The sequence below is a fragment of the Corythoichthys intestinalis genome, chromosome 9 (assembly GCF_030265065.1).
Source record: "Corythoichthys intestinalis isolate RoL2023-P3 chromosome 9, ASM3026506v1, whole genome shotgun sequence".
Taxonomy (NCBI): Eukaryota; Metazoa; Chordata; class Actinopteri; order Syngnathiformes; family Syngnathidae; genus Corythoichthys; species Corythoichthys intestinalis.
Window position 1 is genome coordinate 45,296,746 of NC_080403.1, and position 26,227 is coordinate 45,322,972.

General features: G+C 39.4%; 1 protein-coding gene across 1 annotated transcript in view; it reads right to left on the reverse strand.

The window, feature by feature from the left end:
• Window positions 1–3,351: 3,351 nt before the first annotated feature.
• The window catches only part of stx18 (syntaxin 18), a 34,456-nt gene continuing 11,580 nt past the window's right edge, over window positions 3,352–26,227 (reverse strand). The window contains exons 2-11 of the mRNA XM_057846522.1: window positions 11,892–11,959; window positions 9,187–9,302; window positions 9,028–9,105; window positions 8,895–8,961; window positions 8,732–8,823; window positions 6,055–6,146; window positions 4,366–4,424; window positions 4,194–4,263; window positions 4,039–4,119; window positions 3,352–3,964 (exon numbers count right to left, since the gene is read on the reverse strand). Of these exons, the coding sequence (XP_057702505.1) occupies window positions 3,869–3,964; window positions 4,039–4,119; window positions 4,194–4,263; window positions 4,366–4,424; window positions 6,055–6,146; window positions 8,732–8,823; window positions 8,895–8,961; window positions 9,028–9,105; window positions 9,187–9,302; window positions 11,892–11,959 (819 nt within the window). The 3' untranslated portion in view covers window positions 3,352–3,868. The remainder of the gene's footprint in view (window positions 3,965–4,038; window positions 4,120–4,193; window positions 4,264–4,365; window positions 4,425–6,054; window positions 6,147–8,731; window positions 8,824–8,894; window positions 8,962–9,027; window positions 9,106–9,186; window positions 9,303–11,891; window positions 11,960–26,227) is intronic.

Below are 26,227 nucleotides of genomic sequence, written 5' to 3' on the forward strand. Positions count from 1 at the left end.
TGGCTTGTACGCAGTAAAACCTTCGTCCTATTTCCACCTAAATCTGGCGTTAGAACGCAGCGTGTTTATTACAGTGAAAGCCAACTCAACGTTCTGCATGGGTCGGCCCCCTACCGGAAGGCGTGGCGCAATGTCTGTGTGAGCGGTCTTGCCAACTGATGGTGGAGTCTATGACTGTAAAATAACCTATTACCGGACCATATTAAGCCAAAAAGATGACACAAAAATCATCGAATTCAGATCAGAACAACACTATAAACGTCACCCATGCGAACACCATAAGTGCCCCCTAATGGAGAAAAAAAACATTGTTACCTCTGATTGGTAAAATGGAGTCATGTGGTTATTGGTTCGGCATCTCATTGGTGAAACTGAGACCGCCATTTTCGGCATATCTGGCAAAAATAAAGTCAATATGTACAATAAAGAGGAAAACTATAACGACTCTAATGTAGCCCAAAGAAGAGGCGTACGAGTACTGTTTCTTCTTCACAAATCTACTCAAGTAAAAAGTATTGCATTGTAAAACTACTCAAGGAGTACATTTTTCTCCAAAAGTTACTCAAGTAAATATAACAGAGTAAATATAACACGTAATATATACGTATAACGTACGTACGTATACATATAACTACCTCTAATGAGCTGCCATTAAAGTTTCGATTAACTTGTTGTCTGCCATTGATGGCTGCCACCCTTCCCAGTCCAAGTGAAATGGATGTCTACAGAACAAGTATTTGATACACTGCCGATTTTGCTGGTTTTCCCACTTGCAAAGCATTTAGAGGTCTGTAATTTGTATCATAAGTTCTCTTCAACTGTAAGGGACAGAATCCAATACAAAAAAACAGAAAATCACGTTGTATGATTTTTAAATAATAAATTTGCATTTAATTGCATGAAATAAGTATTTGATAAATCACAAAAACCGAACTTAATATTTGGTACAGAAACCTTTGTTTGCTATTACAGATACCAAACGTTTCCTTTAGTCCTTGACAAGGTTTGCACACACTGCAGCAGGGATTTTGGCCCACTCCTCCATGCAGATCTTCTCCAGAGCCTTCAGGTTTCGGGGCTGCTACCGGGCAACACGGACTTTCAGCTCCCTCCATAGATTTTCTATCGGGTTCAGATCTGGTGACTGGCTAGGCCACTCCAGGACCTTAAGATGCCTCTTACGGAGCCACTCTTTAGTTGCCTTGGCTGTGTGCTTTGGGTCGTTGTCATGCTGGAAGACCCAGCCACGACCCATCTTCAGGGCTCTCACTGAAGGAAGGAGGTTGTCAGCCAAGATCTGGCGATGCATAGCCCCATCCATCCTCCCCTCAATACGCTGCAGTTGTCCTGTACCCTTGGCAAAGAAGCAGCCCCAAAAAATGATGCTTCCCCCTTCATGTTTTGCGGTTGGGATGGTTTTCTTGGGGTTGTACTCATCCTTCTTTTTCCTCCAAACACGAAGAGCCGAGTTCAGACCAAAAAGTTCAATTTTGGTCTCATCCGACCACATGACCTTCTCCCATTGCTCGTCTGGATTATCCAGATGGTCAGTGGCAAACTTCAGACGTGTCTGGACATGCACTGGCTTCAGCAGCGGGGCCTTACTTAGGATTTTAATCCATGACGGCGTAATGTGTTTCCGATGGTTTTCTTCGAGACTGTGGTTCCAGCTCTCTTCAGGTCATTGACCAGGTCCTGCCGTGTAGTTCTGGGCTGATCCCTCGCCTTCCTCATGATCAGTGATGCCCCACGAGGTGAGATCTTGCATGGAGCCCCAGAACGAGGCAGATTGACCGTCAACTTGAACTGCTTCCATTTTCTAATACCCTAATTTTCGGCACTATAAGGCGCAGCTGACTATAAGCCGCAGCCCAGCAAATTTGGCACGAAAACGGCATTTGTTCATAGATAAGCCGCACTGGACTATAAGCCGTAGCAGTTCTGTATTATGGGATATTTACACCAAAAGATATTAACCGGTAAAACTTTATTTGACAGCGGCATTATACGACTGACTGTCATAAGACCAAATGAACCATGATTAAACTTTGAACCAATTACTGCAAAGCTTTATTGCTTCAAGAAGCTTCATTTGGACATCACTGCTCCCTTGGGGGAGACAGTCAACATCTGCTGCCACCTGCTGTCAACAATGTTGTCATCCAACATGCCTCTTAGCATGTATTGCAGCGCTACAGATGTAAATACCAATCAAAAATCATGTTCTGTGTTAAATATTTCTTCAGTTACTGTTCCAGTTGTTTCATCAATTTCTAGTTATTGTATTTGCTAACACTTTTTGACAGTGACGCCATAAGACTGTCATTAGACAATCATAATTATGACATGTCTCTGTCTTGAGCATTCATGAATGCTTATAACAGCTATCATTAAGTGTTATCCGGCAAATGATCTCACTTCTGAATGGATGTAAAAGATCCAAGATGGACAAAAATTGAGTTAGTGACATAATTTGCCAAATGACACTTAATGACATAAGCATTCAGTAAGGTCCATGATGGTGTCATGTCATATTTTTGATAATGACAGTCTTATGACGCCACTGTCAAAAGACAAAAAAAAAAATCAACAAATATGCCGCACTGGACTATAAGCCACAGTTATCAAAATGAAGGAAAAAAGTAGCGGCTTATAGTCCGAAAATTACGGTAATCGCTCCAACAGTTGTTACCTTCTCAACAAGCTGCTTGCTTATTTACCTGTAGCCCATCCCAGCGTTGTGCAGGTCTATTATTTTATCCCTTGTGTCCTTACACAGCTCTTTGGTCTTGGCCATAGTGGAGAGGTTGGAGTTTGTTTGTTTGCGCATGTGAACAGGTGTCTTTTATACAGGTAACAAGTTCGAACAGGTGCAGTTACTTCCGGTAATGAGTGGAGAACAGGAGGGGTTCTTAAAAAAGAACTAAGAGCCGAAATATTTACTAGTTGTATGTAATGTATCAAATACTTATTTCATGCAGTTAAATACAAATTTATTATTTAAAAATTATACAATGTGATTTTCTGGATTTTTGTATTAGTTTCCCTCCCTCACAGTTAAAGAGAACTTATGATAAAAATTACAGACCTCTACATGGCTTGCAAGTGGGAAAACCAGCAAAATCCGCAGTGTATCAAATACTTGTTCTCCCCACTGTATCTAGTGCCAAACTAAATTCAGAGCAAGATAATGACAAAAGCCACAAGTGGTTCTGGATCCGGAGCATGCAGATATGTATCCAGTCATCACTCTGTCTCCTTCAGCGAACACATCTCATATTCTGCTCTGTATCTTATCTGAAAATATGACATACCTGCAGAGTATTTCAATATTTTCAACTGTTGGTTGTCAAATTACAGCCTGAAGTGAAGAAAGATGGTAGAACACGCGAGATGTGATCTTCTTTAATAATCACACGTTCTGCTGATGAAGGCAAAACATTCTTACAGTAAAGTTGGATTTGTGATACTTGATTCTTACAACATAAGACAGCAAAGCCAGTGCGATTAATGTCCATGGGGAACCTCCAAGTGTATTAAGGTTGTTTAAAAAGGCGGACCAACGGAACACACGTACATCTGTTTTTCATCTATTGATGTTTTCCTTTGATCAATCACTTGCTTCTTGAGACTATCACGCTATCCAAAAAGTGGACATAGTGCTCGTTCAAAGCGTGTTTCAATCCACAGAAGCTGCCTTTACCTTGTGGGTTAAGCTGATAATAAATAACTCTGGTAAAGAGTAGGCCAAAGAATCTGTTTAAAGTCTGGTGTCGTTAAAGTCCAATACGATAAATCAACAAACTCAGTCCGGCATTGTCTTCATATCATCGTGTGAGCGAGCCTCCCACCATGCCGCGCTGGGCTGTTAGCTGTCATACCAGTCCAGGAAGAGCAGCGAGAAGGAGCACATCACTAGGAAGAAGAGGATCCACACGCGGAAACCGGCGTTGTTTTTGATCGCCTTGGAACACAAACAAAAGTGACTTTTTCCACAGTACGGGAATATGAAACGCAAGCGGTTTTGATGGAGCTCACCTCGCGTATATCTTCGTTACCTTCTTTAACATTCTCTGTAGCGCCCACCACTAACTGATTAATGTTATCGATTTCGGTCTCCTGCCATAACAAGTCAGAAAAGACATGTTACGACAAAAACTCAAATGTTGACCACGACAGGAGCTGTCGCTTACTTGTTGCAGGACTTTCTCTGAGAAGATTTCCTGCAATCTTGAAATTTCCACCACCTTGCCCTCAATTTGCCTGGGGGAAGGAAGTAAGCGTGAAATACAGAATTAGAAATCTAGTTTTCTGGTGTATTGATGGCATTTTTGTAGTAGCAACAGTTTACCTCATTTGACTCACCTGACTTCATCCACCAGATTGCTCATTTCACTGACCAGCCTTTGATTTTCCTGCTCAAACTGCAAAAATAATACTCAAAATCACTCAGGAATCATTTCATACATTTTCAGAAAATGCCATGTTTGTTACAGTTGTGGTCAAAAGTTTACATACACTTGTGAAGAACATAATGTCATGGCTCTCTTGAGTTTCCAGTTATTTCTACAACTCTGATTTTTCCCTGATAGAGTGATTGGAACTGATACTTCTTTGTCACAAAAAACATTCATGAAATTTGGTTCTTTTATGACTTTATTATGGGTGAACAGAAAAAAGTGATCAAATCTGATGGGTCAAAAATATACATACAGCAGCGCTAATATTTGGTAACATGTCCCTTGGCCATTTTCACTTCAATTAGGCGCTTTTGGTAGCCATCCACAAGCTCCTGGTTAAATCTTTGACCACTCCTCTTGACAGAATTGGTGCAGTTCAGTTAAATTTAATGGCTTTCTGACATGGACTTGTTTCTTAGCATTGTCCACAAGTTCTCAATGGGGTTTAAGTCAGGACTTTGGGAAGGCCATTCGAAAACCTTAATTCTAGCCTGATTTAGCCATTTCATTACCACTTTTGATGTGTGTTTGGGGTCATTGTCCTGTTGGAACACCCAGCTGCGCCCAAGACCCAATCTTCGGGCTGATGACGTTAGGTTATCTTGAAGAATTTGAAGGTAATCCTCCTTCTTCATTATCCCATTTACTCTCTGTAAAGCACCAGTTCCACTGGCAGCAAAACAGCTCCAAAGCATAATACTACCACCACCGTGCTTGACGGTAGGCATGGTGTACTTGGGGTTAAAGGCTTCACCTTTTCTCCTCCAAACATATTGCTGGGCATTGTGGCCAAACAGCTCGATTTTTGTTTCGTCTGACCACAGACCTTTCCTCCAGAAGGTCTTATCTTTGTCCATGTGATCAGCAGCAAACTTCAGTCGAGCCTTAAGGTGCCGCTTTTGGAGCAAGGGCTTCCTTCTTGCACGGCAGCCTCTCAGTCCATGGAGATGCAAAACACGCTTGACTGTGGACACTGACACCTGTGTTCCAGATCTGCTTTTTGGTGATTCTCGGTTGAATCTTTACCCTCCTGACCAATTTTCTCTCAGCAGCAGGTGATAGCTTGCGTTTTCTTCCTGATCGTGGCAGTGACAAAACAGTGCCGTGCACTTTATACTTGCAAACAATTGTTTGCACTGTTGCTCTTGGGACCTGCAGCTGCTTTGAAATGGCTCCAAGTGACTTTCCTGACTTGTTCAAGTCAATGATTGTTCAAGTCAATAATCACTCACAAGAAATTGCTAATTCGTGTTGCTGTATGTATATTTTTGACCCAGCAGATTTGATCACTTTTTCTGTTAACCCATAATAAAGTCATAAAAGAACCAAACTTCATGAATGTTTTTTGTGACAAAGAAGTATCTGTTCCAATCACTCTATTGGAGAAAAATCAGAGTTGTAGAAAAAGCTGGAAACTCAAGAGAGCCATGACATTATGTTCTTCACAAGTGTATGTAAACTTTTGACCACAACTGTAAATACTGAGCTCCGAGTACAACTATGACTTGCATTCTACACAAAAGAGTTTATCAATGTTAGAACACTGATGAATAATAATGCAGACGGACACAAAGAAGGTTCTTGGCCCACAAACCATTTGAATCTCCTCAGGAGAGAGCTCATCCTCCACTTTGGCGTCCTCCCACAGGTTGACACTTTGGTCCAACATCTCTGTTGCACTCTTTTCTAAATCAAACGAAGATGTGACACAGTTTAGTTAAAAAAACAAAACAAAAACTGAAGTTTTAACAGTCGTGTTTAATTTGAAACCTCCGTGAAGTTGCCCCCGACCAGATGCAAATTTATGTAAAAAAATATGTCAACTGTTTGTAATACGTTTGTGCTGCCATCGTTTTAGAGATATTTTTTACAGCACAAACAAATTGCACCACTTCGGGTCCGTTTTGCAGTAAATGAGGTGCTTCAATTGACATTACCACTCGAAAGGAATATACAGGTCCTTCTCAACAAATTAGCATATTGTGATAAAGTTCATTATTTTCTGTAAGGTACTGATAAACATTAGACTTTCATATATTTTAGATTCATTACACACAACTGAAGTAGTTCAAGCCTTTTATTGTTTTAATATTGATGATTTTGGCAAAAAAGTCAAGAAAAAAAATAATTCCTATCTCAAAATATTAGCATATCTTGAAAAGGTACTCTAAAGAAGCTAATAACCTAATCATCTGAATCAACGAATTAAGATTCCTGAGGCTTTGAAAAACTCCCAGCCTGGTTCATTACTCAAAACCACAATGATGGGCAAGACTGCCGACTTGACTGCTGTCCAGAAGGCCATCATTGACACCCTCAAGCAAGAAGCTTAAACACAGAAAGAAATTTCTGAGCGAATAGGCTGTTCCCAGAGTGCTGTATCAAGGCACCTCAGTGGGAAGTCTGTGGGAAGGAAAAAGTGTGGCAGGAAACACTGCACAACCAGAAGAGGTGACCGCACCCTGAGAAAGATTGTGGAGAAGGGCCGATTCCAGACCTCGGAGTACCTGCAGAAACAGTGGACTGAGTCTGGAGTAGAAACATCCAGAGCCACCGCGAACAGGCGTGTGCTGGAAATAGGCTACAGGTGCCGCATTACCCAGGTCAAGCTACTTTTGAACCTAAAACAGCGGCAGATCTCTCGCACACCCCATACTGGATGTAACCCTAGAACATGATTTTGCTACCAACAAACTTCACTGTTTTCTGAGTAAATCTCAGATCCATGCAGGCTCCAGTAGGTCTCATGCAATATTTGCGGCGACTGTGGTGTAATTCAATTAAGATTCATCTGAAAAATCCACCTTTTGCCACTTTTCCAGCATCCATCCTTTTGACAGGCTGTGGGCCTTGGCAAATGCCATACGGTTTTTTAATTGTCTGCACCCTGAGAGATCTGCAGGGTGGAAGGCAACATAAATAGTCTGAAATATCAATAAATCTTAGCTGCCTCTTACATTCCTAACCATAAAAGGGAAAAATTCTGCAGCAGGATGGTGCTCCATCGCATACTTCAATCTCTACCTCAAAGTTCCTCAAGGCAAAGAAGATCAAAATCCTCCAGGACTGGCCAGGATATAAGAGGAAGCATGGAAGACGAAACCCAAGAATGTTGATGAACTCTGGGAGGCATGCAAGACTGCTTTCTTTGATGTTCCTGACGACTTCATCAATAAGTTGTATGGATCCTTGCCGAACCGCATGGATGCAGTCCTTCAAGCCCATGGAAGTCATACAAAATATTAAATTTGGATCTCACAGCACCACTACTTCATTCGCTTGTTATGTAACATATTTTTGTATTTGAAGTACATTTTTTGTTCAATTTTCACACTACTTTCTGTAGGCGACAAAACTTTTGTCTTGCCAAAATTTGACCTTTATGTCTTCATTAAATGATAAATCTTTTTTCAGTGAAACAAATATATTTTTGTACATTCAACATCATTTGGGAGGGTCTTGGCTTTCCTATGAACCATTTCTGAAACCAATTGAATAATTAAAAGACAGGTTATTAGCAATTGCTTCTACAAAATGGATAAGCGACAAGACTTTTGTCAGGGACTGTATACAGTGGGGAGAACAAGTATTTGATACACTGCGGATTTTGCTGGTTTTCCCACTTGCAAGCCATGTAGAGGTCTGTAATTTGTATCATCAGTTCTCTTCAACTGTGAGGGACGGAATCTAATACAAAAATCCAGAAAATCACATTGTATAATTTTTAAATAATAAATTTGTATTTAACTGCATGAAATAAGTATTTGATACATTACCAACTAGTAAATATTTCGGCTCTTAGTTCTTTTTTAAGAACCTCTCCTGTTCTCCACTCATTACCGGAAGGAACTGCACCTGTTTGAACTTGTTACCTGTATAAAAAAACCTGAAGGCTCTGGAGAAGATCTGCATGGAGGAGTGGGCCAAAATCCCTGCTACAGTGTGTGCAAACCTTGTCAAGGACTACAGGAAACGTTTGGTATCTGTAATAGCAAACAAAGGTTTCTGTACTAAATATTAAGTTCGATTTTTGTGATGTATCAAATACTTTCATGCAATTAAATGCAAATTTATTATTTAAAAATCATACAATGTGATTTCCTTTTTTTTTTTTTTTTTAATTAGATTCCGTCCCTCACAGTTGAAGAGAACTTATGATACAAATTACAGACCTCTACATGCTTTGCAAGTGGGAAAATCAGCAAAATCAGCAGTGTATCTCCCCACTGTATACAATGCAGGCATCAAATAAACAGAATCTCCTAACATACCAAAGCTTTCTTCCTTGACAGTCTTTTCCTCCTTGGGCTCTTCGTCGATCATTTTCTCCACACGACTGTGCTGATCAGATCCTAGTCGTGACCTGAAATCGGCACCCTGGTGTTTCCAAACAGGAAATGCGGAGGAGTAACAGTAAATGAAACAAATACTCACAGCCTCTTTTTGTCCACCATTCTCTTGACTCTTATGGCCCTCTGCTCTGAGTACAGCTTACATACTCCTTTTAAGGCAAAGAAAGATTTTTTACCAAGTGGCAAACGTCCGATTTTCAGCTTCATCAACTCACCTTTCAAATACATTTCAATGAGATCCAAAACCGCGCCCCTGTGTTCTTTAGTCTGGGCTGATGTCACATGCTTCTCAGCTAGAATTAAAACGAATACAAGGTAATGTATAAAAGAACTAAGATGCTACAAAATATTAGATAACTGCTGATGTTACACACCTTCAGGGCGTAACTGTTTGATGGCCTCAGCGCATGTCCTCATGAAAATTTGGGCATCCTGGTCAATCTGATCCCGTTCGCTATCTGTCATGCGGGTGAGGTCTGATGAGATTAGACTGGAAAATACACCATGACAATCATCAATAATATACACTGTAAAAACTAAAACAAAGCTCAGATGAAGCTGAATTTAGTTACAGTGGGGAGAACAAGTATTTGATACACTGCCGATTTTGCTGGTTTTCCCACTTGCGAAGCATGTAGAGGTCTGTAATTTGTATCATAAGTTCACTTCAACTGTGAGGGACGGAATCTAATACAAAAAAACAGAAAATCACGGTGTATGATTTTTAAATAATAAATTTGCATTTAATTGCATGAAATAAGTATTTGATACATCACAAAAATCGAACTTAATATTTGGTACAGAAACCTTTGTTTGCTATTACAGATACCAAACGTTTCCTGTAGTCCTTGACAAGGTTTGCACACACTGCAGCAGGGATTTTGGCCCACTCCTCCATGCAGATATTCTCCAGAGCCTTCAGGTTTCGGGGCTGCTGCCGGGCAACACGGACTTTCAGCTCCCTCCATAGATTTTCTATCGGGTTCAGATCTGGTGACTGGCTAGGCCACTCCAGGACCTTAAGATGCTTCTAACGGAGCCACTCTTTAGTTGCCTTGGCTGTGTGCTTTGGGTCGTTGTCATGCTGGAAGACCCAGCCACGGCCCATCTTCAGGGCTCTCACTGAAGGAAGGAGGTTGTCAGCCAAGATCTGCCGATACATAGCCCCATCCATCCTCCGCTCAATACGGTGCAGTCGTCCTGTACCCTTGGCAGAGAAGCAGCCCCAAAAAAATGATGTTTCCTCCTCCATGTTTCACGGTTGGGATGGTGTTCTTGGGGTTGTACTCATCCTTCTTTTTCCTCCAAACACGACGAGCCAGGTTTAGACCAAAAAGTTCAATTTTGGTCTCATCCGACCACATGACCTTCTCCCATTGCTCCTCTGGATCATCCAGATGGTCAGTGGCAAACTTCAGACGTGTCTGGACATGCACTGGCTTCAGCAGCGGGACCTTGCCTGCGCTGTAGGATTTTAATCCATGACGGCGTAATGTGTTTCCGATGGTTTTCTTCGAGACTGTGGTTCCAGCTCTCTTCAGGTCATTGACCAGGTCCTGCCGTGTAGTTCTGGGCTGATCCCTCACCTTCCTCATGTTCAGTGATGCCCCACGAGGTGAGATCTTGCATGGAGCCCCAGAACGAGGCAGATTGACCGTCAACTTGAACTTCTTCCATTTTCTAATAATCGCTCCAACAGTTGTTACCTTCTCACCCAGCTGCTTGCTTATTTTCCTGTAGCCCATCCCAGCCTTGTGCAGGTCTATTATTTTATCCCTGATGTCCTTACACAGCTCTTTGGTCTTGGCCATTGTGGAGAGGTTGGCGTTTGTTTGAGCATGTGAACAGGTGTCTTCTATACAGGTAACAAGTTCAAACAGGTGCAGTTACTTCCGGTAATGAGTGGAGAACAGGAGGGGTTCTTAAAAAAGAACTAAGAGCCGGAATATTTACTAGTTGGTAATGTATCAAATACTTATTTCATGCAGTTAAATACAAATTTATTATTTAAAAATTATACAATGTGATTTTCTGGATTTTTGTATTAGATTCCGTCCCTCACAATTAAAGAGAACTTATGATACAAATTACAGACCTCTACATGGCTTGCAAGTGGAAAAACCAGCAAAATCGGCAGTGTATCAAATACTTGTTCTCCCCACTGTATAATGATTCTTTTCATTTTGAAAATATCTGAAAAAAATGGAAGAAATTGCTCTTGTCACATTTTAATTGAAGGAAGGTCAAGAGGATCTGTCAAAATTATTCTAGTCAAAGTATTGGAGTCAAAAGGAAGTAGAAAACAAATAACAGCAGCAGTAAAGTGGATGACACCCGCGCACAGGGGCGGACCTACCAGAGTGCCATGGGGTGGCAACTGCCAGACGAAAAGACACTGATGAAAACCCCCCCAGCTCCAGTCAATTTGACATGTACTGACTCAATTAAAGCAACACTTGGTAACTTTAAAAATTGGTTGATTTGAGCGACGCCGGTGGACAAAAGCGGGCACTGTATATATCCGTCTTGTGCCTTATCTTCCCATTCCAACAATAATATACAGAAAAATACGGCATATTTTAGAGATGGTTTTAATTGCGATTAATTAACTTTTAAGCTGTGATTAACTCGACTAAAAATTTTAATCATTTGACAGCTCTAGTATTATTCCATCATGAAATCTTTGCCACCCTCAAAAAGTTCCTGTCACCCTCTCGCCACCCCCACAAATATTTTTTTTGATCTGCCCCTGCCCGCACACACCCACATTGATTCTTGATGGGTTTTCCCAGAGTTTTTGAAAACTATGCTCCACCGAACTACAACCATCTTGATCTGGACTTTGAGTGTTGTGGTGGAGACTGGCAGAGAGGAAGTCCTGCCGTTTTTCCGGGACGTTAATCCTCCTCTGCTTGGCTGCACTTCAATTATTGCAGACAACTAGACTGGAGCCTGCCTGCTGCGTAAGACCACACTACTTGCTGGGGCTTAGCAGAAGCCGAAATGCATTTGACACCTGCATCAAGTCAGTGTTTGTCACATTCTGTAACATTGGCTGTAGTTGGAAGCTGAGGCTTACCTTCCCGCACTCACATAATCCTTCCTGTGTTGCAGCAAGAAGTCTTTGAGCTTGCTGATGTTAATGATCTAGGAAAATACAGTGAGAAAACATCACTCAGTGTCATTATAAACTTGTCAAAGCATCGAATTTACCAAGGAGCAATTTTCTCGCAGCTACTTATGAGCAGAGCTAGACTAAACTGTCGAATCTTTTGCTTATTGAAGATGACAGGTGACCAATGTCCCTCTGTGGCTGTGCATTCACAATATTTATCTTTGACAATTCATCAGCATGTGGGAGTCAGGACACACTAAATTCAAAACTTGCCATTTCGCCGTCAAGCTGCCCTTCTAAATATTAAAAAAAGCGAGCTACTGCACACAGAGCACTGACAGAGTGATTGCAAATAAGCTTTAAATTTAGGACGTGTTTCTATTTATCGTTGAGTGTATATGTGCACAGTGAAACCAAAGGAAACATGATTGAATTCAATATTTGCCCGTGTAATTCTGTCAAATATTAAAAAAGAACCAATTGCTTCCCTGTCCACAGAGTTCTGCTGGCAGTGCAGAGCCTCACACAGCAGGCTCTGTTGGACTTCGCATAAGACAAGACTGGGACAAGCCGAGGATTGAAAAACGACACAATGGCTTTGACTGTGACGGAATTTGGCGAGCGCGGGAGATTATTATGATAGCATAATGTTTTCGGCCTTCAACCTTTCCACTCTAACAACACCAATTATCTAATTGCCCTGGCTGTAAGCAGTAATCTGGCACCAGCTGTCTAATAATATCCCTAAACATCCATTCTCGCATCACAGAAGCCTGAAGTGAGGTTTTATTTGAGCCGACTCTGGAAATGTGGAGGGGGGGGTTCAGAATTTACAGGGCTAAGCAATTTGTTGGAAACATAGATGTGCTTTCTTAGTTGCGTCACGTACGGGGCGGCTTTAACGCAGGCTAGCCGACCCTTGTAATAATACAATTATTTGGGGTCAGGAGTTAATTGTTGTTCGCAGCAGTTACGCTTGGGAGGCCAATTAAAGGGCGAGCTCAACTGCTTTAAAGACTTTTGAAACATGACTCGTACTGTGCGCCGTCTACGGCAATGAGAACAGCAGACGCGACGCCAACAATGCTATTTACTATTCAGGAAAGCGCTGCCGTCTCACTCCATTTAAGTTGTTACTGAACCATTTACTGCCATTGATGTGAGAGAATTTAAATTCAATTGAACTCATTAGCTTCCATTGAAGGGCGCCAGACGTCCAATCCATTTTTGACTGAGAGGCTCATTCGCTGCCAGCCTCTTCCAGTCAGAATAGATTGGACATCTAGCTCCGTCCATTGAAGCTAATGAGTTAACTGGGAGAGATGGCAGGGAATGATCACATTTCAGTGCTATTGTTGGGGTCAGACGTCCAGTACCGTAATTTTCGGACTATAAGGCGCACCTGACTATAAGCCGCCACCAACCAAATTTGACACAAAAACGGTATTTGTTTACAGATAAGCCGAACCGGACTACAGGGCCGCAGCTGTCCACACTGTATAATGGGATATTGACACTAAAGATGTCCCGATCGATCGGGTCCGATCACGTCATTTTCAAAGTATCGGAATCGGCAAAAAAATATCGGACATGCCTTTTTTTGATATATATATATATATATATATATATATATATTTTTTTTTTATTAAATCGTTTTCTAATTATATTTAACGTTACAGAAAAAATGTCTTACACTCATCCAGAGTCTTTAGTTTTGGCTTAAAGTAGGGCTATCAAATTTATCGCGTTAACGGCGGTAATAACGTTAAAATATTTAACGCAATTAACGCATGCGCTGCACGACCCACTCACACATTGTCGTGTTCAATCTATAATGGCGCCGTTTTACCTATATATAGAGCTAAAACGCAGCGTAAAATGAGTAGAGAGAATTTTGGCAGCCTTTGGAGTTTTTTTTTAATTGGCTAAACCCTTACAATCCCTCTCCCTACGATTAGAAATATCATGGGAAGCAATGTGGGGAAGCAAGGTAGTAGTTGATATTTTTCTTAACACCCTATGTGATTTCCCAACGCAGAGAATTGGTGCCACTACGCACAGTCATGGTTGCACTTCCCATCATGCATTTGGGCAGAACAGTTAAATGGCTACAGTATCATTTAATGAAAGCTCAACTAATACACTAAATGGCAATATTTAGTCACAACATACGAAGTCACATTTATCCTTTAAGAATGACAAGTCTTTCTATCCGTGGATCCCTCTCACAGAAAGAATGTTAATCATGTAAATGCCATCTTGAGGATTTATTGTCATTAGGGCTGCAGCTATCGAATATTTTAGTAATCGAGTAATCGACTGAAAATTCTATCGATTAATCGAGTAATCGGATAAAACAAATATATTTTTAGGTGAAGAGCAATTATAGATATACATGAGAAAACAAGACATTTTATCATTTTCAGTCAATCAATGTCTTTATTTTTGATGTATATTGTTGAAAACAGCCAACAATTGCATCTCAGATGTAACTAGAATTTTAAAAAATGACTAATTCACTGCTTTCACTCAAAAAACCTTTAGATCTTATTTATATATATATATATATATATATATATATATATATATATATATATATATATAAACACACCTAAAAATGCCTTTACGCTTGATAACACACATCACTTAAAAGTTAGGATTTTTTCCTACGTTTTCCAATTAAATTTCTATTTGTGTCAAGCCATTTTTAAGTTCTAGTTAAGTTTTAAGTTAGTCTAAACTGTAAGTCCTGATAGGATTTAAGTTTTTGCACTGTTCAGAATAAATGTATGATACAGGCTGTATTGGAGCACATCAGGGACTAGTGCTACTTGGTGTTTTATCCAGCAATGATTACTGAGCTAAAATTGATAGTTAGCATTGTTGAGTTTTTATTTGACATGCTCATCACTCCACAACGCTATGTTATGTTATAGCCTGTATGTAAGACACGTTAGCCACGCATCGAAAGCGGTCTTAATTAATTGAAACCTAGCCCTCCGCAGTGCTAACGTAAGGTGAGCTAGTAGTGACAGTAACGTTAATCTTATACAGTATATTAGCGTTTAGCGCTCTTTATTAGCGCTTAGTGCTCTACTGCTTTAAGATGGCGGCTGTTTGCTAACGCTGCCCAGACGCGGCCTAGTCTGTCATTGCGCATCTAGTTCAACATACATGTGATCTCTATGAGACTCACTGGACGCCACCTGCAACTAACGTAGCATGAGCGGGCTAGTATTTAGCAACGTCGGCGTCGTTTGTAGCGGTTGTCGGCTGCAGTAAGTTTTTTTTTTTTGCTTCTTCCTCTACGCACGTGACATCAGCGCGTTGTCCCGCATTAAAAGTAGTCCGAGCAAAACGTGATGCTTAGAGCTGTCAAAATAAACGATTACTCGAGGTGAATAAAATTACTCGGATCAGTTTTTAAACTCGAGTTACTCGAGTTGCTCGAGTATTCGTTTCAGCTCTAATTGTCATAATAAACAAATACAGTTTGTAAAAATGTATATGATCGGGAAAAATTATCGGGAATGATTGGAATTGAATCGGGAGGAAAAAAAAAAAGCAATCGGATCGTGAAATATCGGGATCGGCAGATACTTAAACTAAAACGATCGGGATCGGATCGGGAGCAAAATAACATGATCGGAACAACCCTAATTTACACCAAACGACATTAGGCAGAAAACATTCAGGTGACTTGAAGTTCTGCTCTGAGACCCCCAAATTGGCCAACTTTCAAAACTGTCCGATATGCATGTGTGATACATAACTGTAAAGCTTAAAATCTCAATTTTCAGGGTGAAGAAAAATTCTGAACTGGAGGGCAGTTTAAAAAAAAAATTAAACAGCAAAACCCTATCTGGAGGCGAGAGCACATGAGAGCAGAATTACAGACGCCATGACCTTAATGAGATATTATCGCGTACTTGCCTTGTGCCATTCCAAAAACTCCATGTAGCATGTATCACTGAGTGTCAAGACACAGCTGTGAATGGCTACAGCTGGATTTATTTGGGATTTTATGGGTGAAACATGGTCATATAACAAGGGTCAAGATGCAGAAATCACAGACAGCAAGGATTGGTCGAGTTTCTTTTTCATATATTTACCCTTTTCAACTTATTTTTAAAATTGTCTTTGTTTGGATCCATTATTTATCATCTAACATATCGGAGAAAATGCATCAGTAACAAAAAAAAAAAATATATATATATATATATATATATAATCAAGCGATAGTTATGAGGTAGATATCCGTGACTTTTTTACAGACGCCCTTTTTTTCAGTGTGACGTAAATTGTTTAAAAGTTTAAAATATACAAGTGAATAATTTTTTAAAGCCGTTCTTTTTTTAAACGAAATATCAGACGTCAATGAATGATTCTATGCTAAAAATAACAGACATTTTGAATAATAAATATAATGAATTACCTTCGATTTATGGCTGGGTTGAAACAAAAGCGGTTGCGCGAAGTCTGTAAACGGGGGTTTCCAGGGTAAAACGGACAAATTAAAAATAGTTTGGGGGCTTAATGCACCATGAATCTGCTATGGCAGCATATATTGTTCTATCAAACACAACAGTTGATTTGGCTTAAAATACAGCAGTTTCTTTTAAAGAGGAGTGCAAGAGCAGAAACTGCTTTTTCAGTCTTGTCTGTGTTTTCCGCCATTAACTGGTAACACTTTATTTGACAGTGGCGTCATAGGACTACCATAAGACCGTCAAAATTATGACATGACACTTTCATGAGCATTTATGAATGCTTATGTCAGATGTCATGTCCAGCTAGGATCTTTTACATCCTTTCAAAAGGGAGATAATTTGCCGAATGACACTAAGGCTAGGTTCATACCGCAGGTCTTAATGCACAATTCTGATTATCTGTCTTTTTTTTTTTTTGGGCGTGCCTGTTCCGACTGCTTTTGTCCATTGAGCCCGTTCAAGTATTACGCATGCGCACTAATTCCCAGTCAGACACGCTCGTAGCAAACTGACCCGCATGAAGCATCAAAACAAATAATTACACATGCTGGCTGTATGTCATTCCAGGGTGATCATATTTTTATTTCTAAAAAGAGGACACAAATATCACACATTAATAATCCCCATATAGTCTTATATTCAAAGTTTATATGGACTGATCGCACACACAAACTGTGCGTGACGCATGCATATAAGCCTACGTGTGTGCGTCAGTTTGCCCTGAGTTAGCCATGTAGGAAACACTGAAATATTGCTTATTTGGCACACAGAAAGAAAATCGAGCATTATCAGGCTTGTTCATATTATTTTATTTTTTTAATGACTCTGGTCAAGCTGCCGCCTGCGTAAAAGCTCAGTTCAAGCTAGGCGCTAACGCTAATGCACAGTTACATCGCTGCCGTCCTGCCTGCCGCTCTCGCTCTTTGCTGATTTAATTGCTGCATAAATTCCGATTCGGGAGACTTGACAGTTCAGACCGCAGCCACATTCTAGAAAAATGTGGCCCAGATCGGATTTTTCTATCTCTTTGTCATATTAGAAACAAGGTACAGTGAATCTGAAGGACGTTAGTTAGACTAAGTTATTACCTCCGCCAGTAGATGAAGCCTACAGAAGGTACTGGTTATATTTTTGGCTCCGTATGTCTATAAATTTGTATTCAAAATAACTCCAGAACGAAAAATCCAGTTATCCGTTCGGATTATTTGTTCTTGAGTTATCAAACAGGTTATGTTTGTAATATGAAACAGAAGCGGTGATTCAATTTTGGGGTCAGAAGATCATAGGTCACAGAGGTCAGACAAGGAATTTCACAATAAATTGATGGAAAATCAGCCTCAAATTTGTTTAACTCAAATTTGTAGGGTGGTTGATGCGAGAAGAGAAAGAGTGAAGGTTAAAAAAAAGGTAGAGTGCCCACTGTATCAAATAGCGCTGTGTGATACGACGATATACATCACCAAAAAGATATAAAACTTTCTATTGACATTTTACAGGTCTGTCGTCATTATCGCCATAAATAGACCTGTTCCTGTAATGCAAATTTCGGACAGCAGATGGGACCCAATTTGCAATGACTTGCTACACTGACGGGATTCCAGATGCCAATAGTACCACCAATCGGCACCAATATGTACCAATCTTCACTCAGTTGTTAGCCAATTGACTCTCCCCTGCCAAACGTACGTAATGCATGCAAGACAATTGAAAATTGCCACACATTATCCACACAGAACAGAGACAACACAATTTGTCCCAAATTCTGTTTACAGTAGATATTTCTAAATTGCAGTCCTACTTGGCACATATAACATATGTGGCCGGTCAGTTTCATGTCATTTGAAAAATGCAGCGGCTGATGCTGTACAGATTTTTCACCCCCAAATAAAAAGTACTGCCATATCAATATTGTGATGGAAAATGGCCTATATCACGAAAAGTGATTTATATTTCTAAATCGTACAGCGCAATGAAAAAATATGGCGGTGCTTTGAATTTGTCTGCTTAGGTGGAAGTCTGCTCATTCAGTGCTCCTCTAGTTACTAATGATGTGAGGATTCCAAAGCAGTCCAAGTAGTGCTACATCTTTTGGCCAGCAGATAGTGCTAAATCCAAAACCTTGAATGAAATGAAGATGCCAGGCAGGACTGGTGTGTGTGTGTGTGTGTGTGTGTGCATGCGTGAGTTGATGGGTTACATCGGGGTGTGTCAAGAGTGCTGCTCTGGGGGTTGAGCTGTCTCCAGTGTGTATACATTGGAGCTCGGATTCCCAGCTCAAGCTCAAGGGCTTGCAGGGGGTCAGAGGGATCAATTGCTCTTGTAACTTAAGACCATAAAGAGCAAGTAATTCCTCGACAATGAGGAAGGAGGCGTCCTTGTGCGGAGGGCCGCATGTCTACAGATGAACATGCAACAGTGTATATTTGCGCTTCTGCATTAGTGTGTGCGCACGAATGCGAAGCCGCTTGCAAGTAAATGCGGCGGAGACAGTCTGCCGGGCTGTGTCTAATCTCGACATCATCAAAGACCCCCACTTTAGCTGCTCACATTCACGTTGGGCCCGCAGCCCTGACTGAGCCCAAACAAACCATCAGGAGGGATTATTATGAGCAAGACAAGAGAAAGGGCTTAGTTAGCAGATTTTGCCAAATGGCTTCAATGTCTCTTTTGTTTTCTTAAATCCAGGTAACTGACACAATTAGATGACAACTAACTCGATTCAGTTGAAATCCTCAAGGCTATTTTTACTGACGCCATGCTAGGTTGGATTTAATTATGCAGGTCTGATACAGAAGGAGACCTTCGCCGTGAAGACATGCTGATTTTATTTTCAAGAGTCATGTAAATCTCCCATGGGGTTGAGTTCTTTTTTTCAATAGCCAGTAGAATCAGTTTTTCAGTTTCCAATAAACATTGGATGCTTCCATGTGAATCTCGTTGGCATAGTAACACCGCAAACTTCTGTAGAGTCATTGGCAATGTGACACCGTCTGTCACTGAGGTATTTCCCTGACTGTAAATAGCAATAAACCCCCCCCAAAATAAATGAAGCAAAAAAAAAAAAAAAAATCACTACGTCACTGCGGCATTTCGAAACACTAAACTCTAAAATTAAATTTTTCTTATGTGGAAAAGTGGAGAAATACGTAAAATAAAAGCCAGTATTTCCAGGAAGTTGCCAACCGACATGGTGACAGGCATTTTATCAATACTAGAGCTGAAACGAATACTCGAGCAACTCGAGTAACTCGAGTTTAAAAACTGATCCGAGTAATTTTATACACCTCGAGTAATCGTTTATTTTGACAGCTCTAAGCATCACGTTTTGCTCGGACTACTTTTAATGCGGGACAACGCGCTGATGTCACGTGCGTAGAGGAAGAGGCAAAAAAAAAAAAAAACGTACTGCAGCCGACAACCGCTACAAACGACGCCGACGTTGCTAAATACTAGCCCGCTCATGCTACGTTAGTTGCAGGTAGCTTCCAGTGAGTCTCATAGAGATCACATGTATGTTGAACTAGATGCGCAAATGACAGACTAGGCCGCGTCTGGGCAGCGTTAGCAAACAGCCGCCATCTTAAAGCAGTAGAGCGCTAAGCGCTAATAAAGAGCGCTAAACGCTAATATACTGTATAAGATTAACGTTACTGTCACTACTAGCTCACCTTACGTTAGCACTGCGGAGGGCTAGGTTTCAATTAATTAAGACCGCTTTCGATGCGTGGCTAACGTGTCTTACATACAGGCTATAACATAACATAGCGTTGTGGAGTGATGAGGGTGTCAAATAAAAACTCAATAATGCTAACTATCAATTTTAGCTCAGTAGTCATTGCTGGATAAAACACCAAGTAGCACTAGTCCCTAATGTGCTCCAATACAGCCTGTATCATACATTTATTTTGAACAGTGCAAAAACTCAAAATCCTATCAGGACTTACAGTTTAGACTAACTTAAAACTTAACTAGAACTTAAAAATGGCTTGACACAAATAGAAATTTAATTGAAAAACGTGGGAAAAAATCCTAACTTTTAAGTGATGTGTGTTATCAAGCGTAAAGGCATTTTTAGGTGTGTTTATATATCTATCTATCTATCTATATATATACTTTTTTAAAAATAAGATCTAAAGGTTTTTTGAGTGAAAGCAGTGAATTAGTCATTTTTTAAAATTCTAGTTACATCTGAGATGCAATTGTTGGCTGTTTTCAACAATATACATAAAAAATAAAGACATTGATTGACTGAAAATGATAAAATGTCTTGTTTTCTCATGTATATCTATAATTGCTCTTCACCTAAAAATATACTTGTTTTATCCGATTACTCGATTAATCGATAGAATTTTCAGTCGATTACTCGATTACTAAAATATTCGATAGCTGCAGCCCTAATCAATACTGGCACTAATTTTGTCAATCAAATGTGAGTATTCTTAATTACCCATCCTTGCTCTTTATGTCATTAATACCCATTATCACATGCACCTGTGCTCGAGTCTATTAGTGTATACAGTATGTGCGTGGATATAACTGACATCACAAAACGGCTGCATCCATAAGCTGTCATTTTTTGTGCTTAAAATTGTCCCTATTATCAAAGGTGAAAGAAATTCACAGTTTGTATAATTAAATCATATGAGCAACGGTCTTTTATATAAATGTCATATATAGTAGCTGTTTTCCTGCGCTTTAAGTCAACGCAATAGGCTCTACGCACAGAACATTTCCACACTGGATGTAAATTTTTTTGGGCCGACACTCTAAAATTCACCCAATGCCTTTTGAAATTGCTGAAGTTCAACAAAGTTTTTTCTTCAAAATTTCCACAGTGTTACTGCTACTTCACTTTCAAACATTTTCATTAGAAAGATTTCACAATTGTTAAGAACAGACATTAATAACTACAAATTAATTAGATTGGTAACTAGATATTAATTAGGCCAAATAGTTGTTATAACTAAAATGTTATAATCAGAAAACCTTAAAAAGTAAACTAAAATCTTATTAAAAAAATACATATAATTAAAATGTCAGTTCCATTTTATTCATTTTCTCTTTAATTTCTATTTCCGATATCAATTATTTTTTAATTCTGATGATGATTTAATGTAATGTTTATGTATAAATTTATTTCCTTTTTCAGATGTCTTTGTTCTCAACTTTCTTTTGTAGTTAATGTGATTTTTATGAAATCATTTTATCTATAAATCATTTTTCATCTCTTTGATGAATGATGATGAACGCTATATTTGGACATGAGAAAATATAAAATATATATTTTTTAAAAAAGGCAAAAAATCAGAGAAAACCAATGATATATTTGAAATAAAAGCAACAATAATTAAGACTGTGATGAAAATAATAAATATCAGAATTTGCTCATTGTGTCCAAAAAGAAGTAGGATGAAGCGTTTGCTTATTAAAACCCACCCCCCTTTTCTATTTCTCAATAATATCAGTCCGCCCATTTAACTTGTCTTCATATCAACAAAAGAAATAATGTAAATAACCATATACATAAGATGCAAGAGAAACAAAAATAAAAAGGCCCTAGCAAATAACAACTATGTGAAAACACCCTATAATTAAACCCCTTCCTCTTCCCTTGTGGATCTTAATGTGTTGTAAAGCACTTTGAATTGCCTTGTGTTGAATTGTGCTATGCAAATAAATTTGCCTTGCCTAATTAAGTATAATTAACCAATTAACAAACAATAGCAGCACTATGTTCATCTGTAGCATTGGTGTGTAATAACGTACAGTAGTTCTTGTGGTTTGTTCTTCTCGTCTTCTGTCTGCTTCCTTCCTTTCTGTCCCCCCATAATCCCTTCCTGTTCGCTGCTTTCTCCTAATAAATAAAATATAATGAATAACAACAATGGGAGTACTGTGATCTACTACTACTACTACGCGCTTCAAACTTCGCGCCCTCACTCCATCGTGGATTTGAAAAAAAAAAAAAAAAAAAAAAAAAAAACAATCAATCGCGTTCGCTCCTGTGGCAAGATCAAAACTCTGCATGCGTCAATCATCATCTAACTTGTTAAACAGTTGCTGTGGCAACTCACTGTGTGTAAGTGAGTGGATTTGAGTGGACTCGCTCAATGAAGAATTTAATAAAGCCAGTCATTTTTCTGTTTTATTCTTGTTTAAAAATAAATCGGTGGGACAGTAAAATGTGTCAAACTCATAATTATTACATTTTAATAGCTTAATTTTTAAAAATTAATAATATATACATATATATATATATATATATATATATATATATATATATATACACATGTTTTTTTTTTAAAATTATACTTAGGAAAAAAAAAAATGCGCTACTTCGCAGTTTTCCACTTATCGTGGCAGGGTTCTGGTCCCTATTAACCGAGAAAAATGAGGGATCACTGTATATAAAATTCCTAAGTGATACATTAAAACTGTTCAGACCATAAGGACACTCAGCTTCCAATTCTCCGTGTCTAAGCAGCTGAACAGGACAGGTAAAAAAAAACCCTTCTACACACATAGTAAACATTAGTAATCAGTAGGGGTGTGATAAAATATCGAAATGGTGATATATCGTGATACTTTATATCCCAAAAGGTTAACGATATGCGCCTGCCATGAATCGAGATATTGTTTTAAAAAGGTGTCAATGTCTAAAAAAAAATAAAAAGGAACCAACAAGTTGCTACCAAAATTTTCCACCATAATAGTGTCTCAGTTAACTCTAAGGCTGCATTGACGGTGCTCAACGCCCAATCCATTTAGACTGGGAACATTCGTTCATTCGAAACCAGAGCATTCACAGTCACTCTGTCCGATTTTCAGGGCATTTACAGGTCATTTGATGTTCATTTAATGGCATTTTTATGTCATTTTCTGTTGAGTTTGAGTCACTTCCTATTTATTTGGGTGATTCCCAGGTCACTTCCTGTTTTGTAACTCAAAATAAACAGGAAGTGACCCATAAATTACCCCAAAATCAACAGGAAGTAACTGCAAATCAACAGGTACATGACCCTAAATGGCCCAAAATTACCTCATTGCCTGGCATTGGCTGCCACTGACGGCCATAGACATTCAATCCGTTTGAAGTGGGAGGGATGGCAGCGAATGAACTAATGTTCATTCGATGCCACCCTCCCGGTTCAAATGGATTGAACATCGACTAGTGATAAACTCATTCCAATTCACAGCAGATCATTGTTTTTCTGTTTATTAGTTATTTGTAAAATATCCAAGAATGATTACCTGACCAATGTATCGATAATCGTTGTATCGCCATATCGTCAGATTATCGTTATCGTGAGCTTTGTATTGCAAATCGCATCGTGAGGTACCAAGAGGTTCCCATTCCTAATAAACAGTGAACCTCCAGTGCAGTGACAGCACTACTTTTGAAAGATGTCAGCGAGCAAGTCTAGGAATGGTGATATTAAAGGCACAGCGGGGAGCCAGGCACTATCCTCGCCACACAATTTAACAATTTTAGAGTGACCTCCACTATTTAAACTTGAGAAGGAAAGCATGCTGTGTAGAGGGACTAGTTGAACAGTGAAATGAAGATCACAGTGCCCTAAAGCGACCTCTCTGAGGGGGAAGATTCCCCTCACCAAACCCAAATGCGCTCTTCACCATATTCTATCAGGCCTAGTTTTGCAGTGCTGTTTAGTTACGATTTACTCTTAAATGGCTCGGATTTTTGTATCAAAAGCACTGTGCATATGTCAAATTCAATATGTTCTTTCTATTTTTGTGACGCTCCAAAGAGCGTTCTGCCTGTCTAGAAGGGCACCCACATCTGTTGCACATTAGGTGCCGGCCGTCAACATTGTTGCCGGGGACCTAATTTAATATTTTCTCTGTTTTGATCTTCCACCTTTAATCACTGGCTCTTGGGAGGATCGGCTTTCCCCGAGAAATTGTTCGAGAGTAGAAAGCAAATGTTATTCCAGTCTGTTTATGGAATCGTGCATGTGAAGAGAGGAGTTGCACACAAAGAAAAATGCTTGGCCATGTCAGACGTGGGAGAAAACCGCAATAGAACCGTAAGCAGTCAGGACATTCCTAACTGGCAATTTAAATTTCTCCACTGGAGATGGTTGGAGATGATATGTGCAATGCGAGTGAAACAGCAGTAGGGGGGGAAGAGAGCAGGAGACCAGCACCACAGGACAGAGTTGGGTTTCTTTGAATCAGCACCACTGCTTTTATTAAACCACCATTTCTAATACCTATGTAACGTAACGTAACAAAAACTTGGTTGTGCAGAACCGAGGTGAGTGGGCTCATGTTTGATGCTTGACATCAGGCACAACTTAAAGTCCAGACTCCCTGAGGGAAATGTAAAGTGCTTCTTCAAGGCGCCTTTGAAGAGGTTTGTTTTCATGGACCTCATGTTAGGCAAAGGATTCCTTGCTGTATAAGCAGCCTTCTTGACATCGAGCAAAGGCTCTGTTTTGTTGTTGGAACATGCCAATTGTCTCCAGTCAACCATTGCCGGTACTCTACTCGTGAACGCAACAGCAGGTTGCTGTTTTCAAATCAAAGCCTCTCTACTGAATTTTGAATATCTTGTATGTTCTATTTTATGGTTGATGAAGAAGACTAAGACAAATTTGCAAACTGAGCATATGACAGTAGCTATATCACAGAATAAACAAAGTAGTGCTAGGCGATATGATGATGTATATTGTGAAAATTAGAGGTGGGAATCTTGGGGCACCCAACGATTTGATTACGATTCAGAGGCTACGATTCAAATAGAAATCAAATTTTCGTACATTGGTTACAAAAATTGTACAAAAATTCTCTCAGGCTTAAATAAACTACTATTTCAGTATCAAGTTAACAGTTCAAAACGGTAAATAAAATACTCAAGTCCCCATTCAAAAGTCATATCACTACCCCAACTTATGATGCATAAATAAAAAAAATAAATGACAATTTATAAACTATAAGGTGGATGAAGACAAATATCAACTACTGGTATTACTACATTGGAAAAGAATTAGCCATTAACATGGCTTTTTTTTTTTTTTTTTTTTTTTGCTAAAGCATTAGAAGTAGTGTTTGGATAATGCATTTGTTTTTTAAAAGATATGGCGGAAAACCCTCAGGTGAAATTTCAAAATTGTCCTATATGCATGTGCGATACATCATTGGAAAGCTTAAAATCTCAATTTTCAGGGGGAAGAATTTTTTTCAACAGGAGGGCATTAAAAAATAAAAATAAAAAATTAACAGCAAAACCCTAACTGGAGGTGAGAGCACGCGAGAGCAGAATTAAAGACGCCGTGATTTTAACGAGATATTATCGCTTACTTACCTTGTTTCGATCCAAAAACTGCATGTAGCATGTATTATAGAGTGTCAAGACACAGATGTGAATGGCCACAGCTGGGTTTTTGGGGGATTTTATGGGTGAAACATGGTCATATAACAAGGGTCGCGATGCAGAAATCGCAGACATCAGGGACCACAGCCGGATTTTTGGGGGATTTTATGGGTGAAACATGGTCATATGACAAGGGTCGCGATGCAGAAATCGCAGACATCGTCGAGATGTTCTTTTTCATATATTTACCCTCTTAAACGTTTTTTTCTTTTTTTTTTTTTTGGATCGATTATTTATCATGTAACATATCGGGGAAAATGCGACAGTACAAAAAAAATAAAATAAAAGTAAGCCATAGTTATAAGGTAGATATCGTGACCTTTTTACAGACGCCATTTTTTTCCATTGTGACGTAATTTGTTTAAAAGTTTAAAATATGCGAGTGAATAATTTTTTGAAGTTTTTTTTTTTTT